This window comes from Procambarus clarkii, chromosome 34 (assembly GCF_040958095.1).
Source record: "Procambarus clarkii isolate CNS0578487 chromosome 34, FALCON_Pclarkii_2.0, whole genome shotgun sequence".
Classification (NCBI taxonomy): Eukaryota; Metazoa; Arthropoda; class Malacostraca; order Decapoda; family Cambaridae; genus Procambarus; species Procambarus clarkii.
Window position 1 is genome coordinate 36,311,309 of NC_091183.1, and position 11,457 is coordinate 36,322,765.

The following is an 11,457-nucleotide window of genomic DNA, read 5'->3' on the forward strand; positions in this document are numbered from 1 at the left end:
CATTTAGGGGTTTAAAGTTCATGCTCTGTGATAATATGAAACACTGGTTTACTGAGAATTATACTACTGTTTATGTAATGTAGTATTGCCTTGTAAAATTTATGTATATATGATTTATATTGTATTTTATTAAATAAAGAAAATAATTACACTAATTTCCATTCTCTAAATAAAAGTCTACATCCTCACTAGGATTCATTAAGCATATTATTTCATACCTGATGATTAAATATTTGTTATTCTTATGTAGTTTGACGAAGACATTGTTTGGGGAAGATGGTTAAAGGGAAGGTGGTGAAGAAAAGAGGTAGCAAAGGGTAGGGAAGGTAGCAAAGGGTAGGGAAGGTGGTAAAGGGTAGGGAAGGTGGTGAAGGGTAGGGCAGATGGTTACAGTGACAAAGAGAGTGTGTAGTGACGATCTGGAGGCTTTAGGTTCATTAGTTCAGCAGGAAATTTCCATAGAATGAACTGCATGTATATTTGTTGTTGTTTTAGATTTAGCTATGTCTATGTAGCACGGGATATAGTGAGCCCGTAATGCATGTACTGTTAGGAATCAAAATATATACAACAAGAGGTACCTCATTTCTCGGTGCCCGCCGGGCGCCCGACAGAGCTCCGGGCGACGGGGTCCCCCAGCAGTGTTACACCTACTGTACCACAGGCCAGGGCCCGGACCCGCGTGCTCCTGCACCCCAGCACACCACCAGGGGATGAGCAGCTACCCCAGGGGACATGTGTGCAGGACCAGGCCATGACAGAGGCCGCAGGTGACTGTAGACGGCGCTGCCCTCACAACTCACCAACCGGGGACTGACGGAGCACCTGCAGGTTGACCCCGAGTGCTGCCACAACCACGTGGTGAGCTGCCCTCTGTACACCTCACACTCAACCCTCTGCAGGAGCCACCATTGGTCACGGGCTCTTGCCGGCCCTCCACAGGCCACCTTATCTGTATAATCACATTTACTAGACTTCACTCATAATCTAGTCTAACGAAAAAAATGATTTGTATATGTATATATACATGTGGTTATATACACAGGTCATATATATAGGTCAGGAGGAACTGTGGAACTTGTAATGTTTTGTGAAATGTCCCAGGCTAGGCCTAGTCACGTGATCCAGTGGTTTATTTGTGTTAGCAACGCTCTCGCCCAAAACCTTCGTTCATAACGGACTGTTCAACTTGGATAACGGTTCTCATTTTGTACTTTTGAAATTTGTTCGTCCGACATGTTGACATAACATATAGAAAAATATGTTATATAGAAAAAAATTAAGGTGTTGTATTAATAAAATATTAATACAACACCTTAATACATCTAAGCTTAACCAAGCATCATAGGCCCAACATACACGGACTACATTAGGCCTAGTACGTTAGCACCTAATTATACACAAAACTATAACGTAAATTTGTATCTGACACCATAATTTTGGTATAAATAATGAAAATAGGCATGAGGCAGCGGGCAGCTCTGGCGAGCACTGGCGGAGGGCGGGGGCGTGAGGCGGCTAGCACACATCAACCAACACAAGCAACAGTGTTAGCAGGGTAATGTTGGTAGTCGCTCATATTGTGTTAATACCCATATTGTTAAACAAGAGTAAACATTCATAGTAATATTGTCACATAATATCAGTTATTCTTACTCAGGTTGAACGATGCTAGCAGCTCTCAGCTGGGCCGCGTGTACAGGGAAGGCTGGGACAGCTGCACAAAACACTATTACTAATATTGTTTTATAATTCCAGGTTATAGTGCGAAAAGCTGCGGATTGGGAGAGGGGAAAAGGGTGGAAAGGAAGAGAGAAAAAGGGGGAGTTAAGCGGGGTGGGGACTGAAAGGGAGGGGTTTGAAGACAGGTGAAGTTGCCCCCCACAGGCAGCGCTGGGTTCACTACGGGGCCAGCCACCACACCCTGCACACCTCTCCTCAGTCTCGCTACACCTCTAACCTCCTCCAACCTAGCATAGCATTCTTGAAGCTCGCCTTCAACGCTCCCACTCAAGAAGAGCTGCTACGGCTAGCCCTCAGAGGTGGCCCTCGAGGAGGGCATGGATTGGCGGCGCCTCCTTCCTCTCCTACCTCTCCTACTCTCAGGTGAGAAGTTACCATACACTCACCAGTTAACATTGGGTTATGTTGTGGTAGTAGCTACTCCAACCACTTTCATCCTGTTACACATTGGTCCTACACTCACCTCTTACGACACAGTCAAGTGCCAGGTTAATTACTCTATTTTCATGAGTCAGTGTTAGTCATCAGTAATATCAGTCAAGTGTTGTGATCCAAATACATATGAATAGTTTAGGTAGGCTCTCAAAGTATGAGGCCGGTGGAAGCATTTGTGTGAGCGTGTATGAATAGGCTGTGTATGGTAAGCAGATTAAGCAATACTGGGTTGTCAGTAAGACTTGTTAGTTACAGTCATCACTAACATCAGGCAAATGTTAAAATCACCAGTAACATGTTGTGGTCAGAGGTACTAACATGTTGTGGTCAGAGGTTATGAGAACTGCTTCTGGGTGGTCATGTCTCGTTGGGGTCTCGGTAGTACAGTGGCTACGTTTTGGACTCACAGTTGAGGATCCCAGGTGTTGACCAAACCACACACTAGAAAGTGAAGAAACACGACGTTTCGGTCCGTCCTGGACCATTATCAAGTCGACTTGATAATGGTCCAGGACGGACCGAAACGTCGTCGTCTCTTCACTTTCTAGTGTGTGGTTTGGTCAACATTTTTCAGCCACGTTATTGTGACTCCTCGTCTGCACAGGTTCACAGGCTCGACCCTCGGGATAGGCTTCCTGTCTCCGACAAAACTTAAGGAGGAGTCTGGTTGGGTTTCGGAAAAGTTGTTCAGTGTCAACCAATATTTTTTGACTAGTTGTATATGAAAAGTGCTGAAATTGTCCCAAGTTTCAGTACTGCAGCGTAAATAGAAAGGGAGATTTTTTTTTTTCAACGTTTTTTTACACATTTTCAAGTCTACACTTCAGAACACACGTTTCAGATATAATTATTCTGTGACACTTTTCTGACACATTAGCATATAATAAAGGATTGCTAGTGTGAGAATTTCCAAAACATCTTTAGTTTTCCTAATACAAATTTTCAAAGTTTCCCCCAAAAATTATGCAAATATGGCATGTTTATTGCTATTATAAAATCAATAAATGAACTTAGAGAAAAATGCTATCTAGTAAATGTAGAGACATGCCCTCCACATATACTGTGTAAGTTTCATGTAAATTGAATAAAAAATGAAACAGTTTTGTAAACGTTTGTGTCAATTGAAAAAAAAACAGAAATGAATAAAGGTTCTAAAATCTGTGGCTGAGGTTGACATCAACCAATTTTCTCCAAAATTGGCATCCTTACAGATAGGCTTACGTGCAGTCAGGTGTGTAAGTTTGATGCAAATCGCCCGAAAAAAAAAATTGAAATGTGTGTCTATAAGTGTTTCATCTGGTCCAAGTTTCAGCATCGTAGCATAAATAGGAAGGGAGAAAAAAAATATTGAAGTAGTTGTGAAAATTATGCCAAAATGGTCAAAATCGATTATCAAACAAAAGTGTCAACTGAAATCATAGCTATGACTCTTTGCTATCACAATAGCATATATTAAACAAATATTATAATTAGTTTAATTGGAAAAAAAATTAAGAAAAAAAAGTATTATTTATTAATTTTTTTTCCAATTAAACTAATTATAATATTTGTTTAATATATGCTATTGTGATAGCAAAGAGTCATAGCTATGATTTCAGTTGACACTTTTGTTTGATAATCGATTTTGACCATTTTTGCATAATTTTCACAACTACTTCAATATTTTTTTTCTCCCTTCCTATTTATGCTACGATGCTGAAACTTGGACCAGATGAAACACTTTTCATATAGAGCATGTGAAAAAAGTTTGATTGAAATCGAACGAGTTTTCATTTTTGCATTTTTGGAACCAGACGCCCCCTTGACTTGAGATTATATCTTTGAGACATATCTTTGACTTGAGATTCAAGTCTGCTGTAACCCAACCTGATCCACAGCCAAAATGGTGTGTGTCATGAATTATGGGAATTAACTAAAAAAAATGAAAATCCCATCACTGGAGAGGAGAAGAAACAAATGAGACATGATCATGATATATATAATACTCAGTGGAATCGACAAAGACGGACAGATTGCTTGACTTGTAAGGGGGACGAAAAATGGGGCGCTAATTAAGACTTAACACCCAAGTGAGATACATAACTTGTTATTCAGTGTCAGGGAAGTGAAGAGTGAACCAGCAGAGGAAGACTCTACACACTCGCTAGGAAACTAAAGACGATAGAACCCAGTGGTGGAGGCTGAGAGACGGGCTTCAGAAGCTGACAGTCATAATACACCTGTGTGTATGCAACATACACTGCCTTAATACCGCATTATAATATATTGTGTGCCCCCGCTGCTGCATAGTATATCCCACACACTAACCGCCGCTTCCTTTTTCTCTCTCCGGCAACAGGAGGGGAGGTAGGACCTAGAGGCGTCAGGGGCCTGAGCTGCATAACCCCACTTCAATCTTCCGGGATGACACAAACACAGATGGACAAGACCTTGTGGTTGTGTTCCGGCAGACTGTGGAGCACGGGAGACGTCGTCTATCAGACGCAGTGTGGCCCAGGCCAGCTGGAGGATAACGTCAGCTGTGGTGAGGTCCCCCACCTTGTGTTTATTTCCCTTCCCTTGTGTTTGTTCCCACCACCTACTGACAGTCGAGCTTGCAAGCACATTTAGATGGGTAAAGTTGCAGTGATACAAGTACCGCCTCAGTAATAACTCAGACATCTTTGTATGGACAGGTTCTGTAAGTGTAGGTGTGTGCTCGTCACCGTCAACACCACCACCAAACACCACCACCACCACCATAGTCGACAACGCTGCCTACTACTACCAGTGTGTGGCGCCCTTGGTGTGGCTCTCAGGAGAGCCAGACAGGCTCTCTCAGTGCCTTCTGAGGCAGTGGAGTAATGTTTACGACGTCTGTGATGAAGGTGAGGCACAGCTGTTCAGGTCAGTGTGGACAGGCTAGGAGTGAGGTCTGGTCTGGGATGATATCTTTGAAACATAATTATAGTCAAATAAATTACTTTCATGTTGTATTAAAATGTTACTTGTAATCGAAACTGCATTGAATTTCTGACAATTTATTTTAATATAAATATTCTTTCACTCGTCAGAAATTTTGTAAAATTTGATTAAGAGCCTTCCCCAGTACATGATTTCATATGAATTTTGCTCGGTGCAGACTGCCCCATGCCGAGGGACTGTTCCACCGTGGCAGACATGGGCTTCAACACCTCCGATGTGTACAACATCGTTCCCTCCGGCCTCCCCCGTGGGCCCGTGGCGCGGGTGAGTACCCCAGCATGGTGTGTGGGGTTGGGGGTACCATAGGGTGGGAGGGAGAGTTGGTTATGGTACAGGAGGTGCTCTCAGGGGCCGCCCTCTATCAGAGCTGCCATCCTCCTTCTACAGTGTGCCACCAATGGACCATATGCTCCAGTGTTCAATGATACCCCTATAGGCCATAACTAGCTAATATATAGTATATTCTAACTTAGCATAAGTGGAGTTTTTCCTAAGATGGACTAAGAGTTCAGTCTCCTATGGATTCCTTCCCATATTGGTCTCCGAATGTTGGGGCAATTCACAATTCCTACATGTATCATTCATTCAATTATGCAGGAAGAACCGCACGTCTATGGGTCATCCAATAAGGTTAGCAGATCTTGAGATGTTACCACTGCTAGGGTTAGGTTCGGCTACAATTACCTCTGGCAGTTTGCACCACCTGCTGATGTAGACTTGACTAAATGTAAACTGTCTGCAGAACTATTCACATACTTGTCATTATATAATTGAATGCGAGACAAATCACGGAATTCAGAGATAACTCCATCAGTGGTGTTCAAGAAATATGTAAATATTAAAAAAAAAATTGTGTAACTAGCGTCACAAGATTGTTACTTGCTTAGCTAAATGAACTGTCGGGGTTCAGTTCTTGGATCCATTGTGTGCCTCTAACGGTTTCCACCACCGCCTTCGACATGGGTATGAGGTGCATAATAAATGACTACACACTTGCGAAATGAAAGCACCAATATTTACTGTGGCTGGACTGTGCACACTATGGCGTGTTCTACTCTACAAAGTTCACGTGTTGCGGCATTAATAGGCACAACAAAAGCGGAACACAGTAACCATAAAGCTAACCTAACCTCTCCTAGGTCTAAATAAGCCATCCTAGGCATAACATATAAAGTATTAGGCCTAATTTAGTAGATATATGGACTGTACTAGATCTAGAAAATGATAGTTTTCATTATTTTATCGCGCTCTTTACAAAGTCATCAGTACAAAACGTACTTTGGGTACAACAGTCCATATTTTGTACTTCTATCCACAGTAACTATAGATACTATCATTTTTGATGAAAGGTTGGCCTGAGTGATGGTATGTGGTCAGTCAAGCACCCGAGGTGAGTGACGTCCTCATTAGTGATGTATGAAGCACCTGCTGGCCTGACAACAGCCAAACATGGCCCCAGGCCTCGGTCCCAGCCTTCACCCTCATGACCCCTTCACCCAGGCCTCGGTCCTTGCCTTTACTTATATGTATGTTAAGTTTTGCACCTGTGACGGCCGGGCAGGGCTGCGAAGCACCGCTGTTGCCGCCTTGGTCCCCCGTGTTGTAGAGCAGGAGGCTGTTCCACCACACTGTGGGGCCAACCTTCACCCCCAAGGTGTTAACTTGATCATTGAACTTTAGCATCTCTCGTCCTCTTCCCACCAGCCAGTGTACTCACCTAGTTCTACTTGCATAGTTGTGCTTGCGGGGGGTTGAGTTTCGGCTCTTTGGTCCCCTCCTCTCAACTGTCGATCAACTGGTGTACAGATTCCTGAGCCTACTGGGCTCTATCATATCTACATTTGAAACTATGTATGGAGTCAGTCTCCACCACATCACTGCCTAATGCATTCCATCCGTTAACTACTCTGACACCGAAAAAGTTCTTTCTAACGTCCCTGTGGTTCACTTGGGACTCAGTCTCCACCTGTGTTCCCTTGTTCGCATACCACCAGTGTTAAACAATTTATCTACACTGCCAAATCTTCCGAGTATTGTATAGGTCGTGATCATGTCTCCCTAACTTTCTGTCTTCCGAACATTTCTAACTTCTTTCTTTCTTACGAATCCGAAGCGCTGTCCACCCAGCTGTCAGGCGCCCCTTACCTGTAAGCCCATCTAGGTGAGCACATTTAGGTAAAGGTAGTTCCCACACACACATGTTCAATTAACGCTGTGGTTATTTTGCAACACGGTAAAATTGCTCTACGTGAGGTTGTGTCCACTATTCGGCAGGCATTAATAATTCTCACTAACCACGGTAAGTACCCCTTGGTCCGGACCGTTTTGAATATTTAAGACAAGATGAGCAACTCGGAACCTCTTCACTAGATACAACTGGTCGATACATGGATTTTTATTGCATCAGTCGCGTTTACGATCGTCGAACATTTTCAATTTTTTTTGTTAGGAAAGATTTATTAAGCAAACTACATAGTTGGAGCCGTAAATAGTGTAAAGCGGAAAGTGATGAAAGAGTTGTGTTTGTATTGACCCGTCGCCATGGTGTCCGGACACTCCAGTCCGGCTCTGTGGATTACGTACACATCTCAATGTAAAAGGAAAAGGAAATATAGCATGTTTATGACGTGGACGTAAGCAGAGATAGACAGGAATTTTGATCAATCACACACAGGTATGTGTGTTCACGTAAATAAAGGCAGTGTGTGTGAAGCGATGATGATGCCATCCTCACGCCGCTGATCAGAATGCGTTAGGCTACAAGGAAAGACTAAGATAGATTATGTGTTTAGGTTTCCTCCAGCCGCCACCAAAGACGCATTCGTCACATTTAACGTTCTGTGCAACCAAAACCGATAAGTCTCCAATATATATTAATACATTTTTATTACAGCTTTGTGTAGTTAGTCTTAGGAGAGGTAGTTGTTTTGTTTCTGTGGGCAATTATTTGTGTTTGCAGCACTAGCGTGGAGTATTGAGAGGCCTTGAGCTCCGCAAGAGAAACTAACAACATCTCTCACGTAATCTCTTGTGTGTAAAATCTTCTTTACTCATAAACACTTGGTTTGGGAGCTGGATTACCGAGCATTAACCTATTTCATTCGCCCGAATCATCGGAGATTTATGCTCGTTCCTCAAAAGTATGAGACCAATAGAGTTATTCCACCAACCTGGTCAAGAATGGTCACAACAAGGAAAGGTTTACAAAGTACCAAACTTTGTAAACAACTTATATGTTTTACATCTACAACGCTCAGGTTATGGCTCACCCCAAAGCCTCAGTCGTAAATTTTCAAACATGTTCTGTATTTAAAATCAGTATTTTATCAAGTATAAGTTATTATATATTGAAATTTGTTGTATAGTTAGGCTTACATTAGGTTTAGCTAGGTATTTATGTTTAGCTGGCAATAATTTTTTTGTCCTATTTGGGTGAAGCATTTACTTATGTGGAATTCAAACAGAGGACATGAGCGATGACTAGGCTTCCTTATATTCAGATACATGAATTTACCTGAGGGCCACCACCCTTAGTGGTCACGATGGGGGACAGGAAACCGGCGGCTTGTCAGAGGTCCTCCCCATTACTGCTAAAAAAAAATTCCATGGGAATTTTAAACTGTAGTAATACTTTGGCAGTTACGGTTCGACGGGTAGGCAGTTCCATGGGTTTATAACCCTGTGTGTGGAAAAAGCATATCCTATTTTCTGACCAATAATGTGGCTTGTTGAGCTTGAAGCCTATTGTTTGTGTTGAACTTGACCTTTTAAAGAAGTTGTCTGGATATTTCTGTTCGGTATTTTAAGGTTTCGATGAGATAGTCTTATCATGTCTGGTTTGCAATGTTGTTAACTCGGTCAACAATTCTTGGTGTGAGAGTTAACTTATTTCTGGGAGAATGTTTATCGCCCGGTGTTGAATTCTCTCCAAAGCAGTTATGTCCTTCTGAAGGTAAAGTCTTCATGCCTGGACTCAGTTGCCCAGATGCGGCACCGTTATTATACCGTCCCTGTACTTATGACCAAAGCGACGCCTTTGTATGGTATTCAAGCGCTGACAAAGGACGCTTCCTCTGAGGAATTATTGAAGATAGAGCCAGGACCATATATCAACACCCAGACATGCTATCCAGACATGCTATCATGAGATCTCACTGATCATATGTTCATTGATAGTGAGTTCCTTAGTCACAACACCTGCGAATGTATGTGCAGTATACGTTTTCAATTGGAAATTATTGATACATGTTTGATAGCACGACAAAACTAATACTAATGTTGCTAGATAATAATTGTGATAAAAACAAGAGTATGTTAGAGTATGTCTCAAAATGCACAACATTCATACGATAGCCCTCGTGAATATCTTACGGTATTCCTCGAAAATGTCTTCAAATACACAACATTCTTACGGTAGTCCTCGAGAATGTCTTAAATACACAACATTCTCACAATATTTTTTATGATTTCTCTATTCATACAAAGAAGAATGATAATAATGAAGCGACAGTGAATGTAGTGTGCAAAACATTGATTATTGTACCTGTCGGAAAACCCGACACCATTTACTAATATTCAATACAAGAGGCAGATAATATTGCTGCTGTGTTGTATATATATATATATATATATATATATATATATATATATATATATATATATATATATATATATATATATATATATATATATATATATATATATAGATATATATATATATATATATATATATATATATATATATATATATAAATTCTCCCATAGAAGACGTGGCGCAGTGGAGTTTTCCGTCAATAGAAAATCAGATATTATTGCCAAATGGCACTATAAATTCACCAGCTATTCTGTTGGGAATTATTATTAACACAGTAATCTTTGGACTTATAACATCATAAAAACATCTCATTTGAATTAACATAATTATCAGTATCAAATTAGAGTAAATGTGACCCTTCTATCACTTATTGACATCTGGACAAGGAGAGCCAGGCGTCAGTGGTGAGGGAGGTCAACCATGGTTAAGAACAGAGTCGCTGGGGAGAGAGTTCAGCTTCTGTAAGTTCCCTTGGACGCAGTGTTATGGAGATTAAATTAGTGCTTCTACCATCATTAACACGCAGTCACCGTCTAAACAAGGGAAGTGTCTTTCCGAATTCCTATTTAGTCATTATTGGCCAGTAATGTTAGGTAAATATGATTAATTCCTGTTAGAACACGAGGCAACGACTCAACCTAGGTAATTAATCCTTGGTCCTTATCTAATAATGTAACAAATGTTTCATCTGATATAGCTGTCATATATTAGGATTCCGGCTTTACAGCTAGTGCCCTTTGACAGGAATTATAGAAGAGGAAGCAAGAATTAATCTTGGTACATCAGTTACTCGGGTGTTGGAAGCTAGCCTCACACGAGGATTATTTGGTGTCTACATCCTAGTTATACCCGGTGGACTAGGCCTACTATACAATAAGATAAGGCACCTCAATTTATTTATTAATATATGTAGTTTAATACTGTAATTTGATTGGCTGCAAATATATAAATTTAATATAACCCTCCTAATGTGCAAGGAATTGAGTTGTGAGAATATTGCAGAAAAACAGTCCGTTAAACATCATACGAATTGCTATCTAAATATATAAATTAACGTAAATATAAATTTTATATAAATTCATATAAATTAAATAAATATAAATCTCACAGGTCGGTTCCCACAGTAGGTTATCTTTTGAGATGATTTCGGGGCTTAGTGTCCCCGTGGCCCGGTCCTTGACCAGGCCTACCAGTACCCCCGAAAGTACTGTACCCCTGACCAGAACCCCCAAAAGTACTGTCCCCCTGACCAGAACCCCCAAAAGTACTGTACCCCTGACCAGAACCCCCAAAAGTACTGTCCCCCTGACCAGAACCCCCAAAAGTACTGTCCCCCTGACCAGAACCCCCAAAAGTACTGTCCCCCTGACCAGAACCCCCAAAAGTACTGTCCCCCTGACCAGAACCCCCAAAAGTACTGTCCCCCTGACCAGAACCCCCAAAAGTACTGTCCCCCTGACCAGAACCCCCAAAAGTACTGTCCCCCTGACCAGAACCCCCAAAAGTACTGTCCCCCTGACCAGAACCCCCAAAAGTACTGTACCCCTGACCAGAACCCCCAAAAGTACTGTCCCCCTGACCAGAACCCCCAAAAGTACTGTACCCCCGACCAGTACCCCCCAAAAGTTCACATTTTGAACTATCAAGTTTGTTGAGGGCTGGAGAAAGAAGACAATCACTCCCAGTACTGTATGTTACACACATGTGGTGAATCACGCCTT

General features: G+C 41.7%; 1 protein-coding gene across 4 annotated transcripts in view; it reads left to right on the plus strand.

Annotated features, from left to right (window-relative positions):
* Positions 1-1,781: 1,781 nt before the first annotated feature.
* The window catches only part of LOC123761973 (uncharacterized), a 34,145-nt gene continuing 24,469 nt past the window's right edge, over positions 1,782-11,457 (plus strand). For 2 of the 4 annotated variants that reach the window (XM_069335801.1, XM_069335802.1), the window contains exons 1-4: positions 1,784-2,106; positions 4,517-4,702; positions 4,854-5,045; positions 5,300-5,406. In XM_069335801.1, coding sequence (XP_069191902.1) covers positions 2,061-2,106; positions 4,517-4,702; positions 4,854-5,045; positions 5,300-5,406 — 531 coding nt within the window. In that variant the 5' untranslated portion in view covers positions 1,784-2,060. Of the gene's footprint in view, positions 2,107-4,516; positions 4,703-4,853; positions 5,046-5,299; positions 5,407-11,457 lie in introns of all 4 variants that reach the window. The other 2 variants (XR_011230294.1, XM_069335800.1) reach the window with 2 other exon arrangements.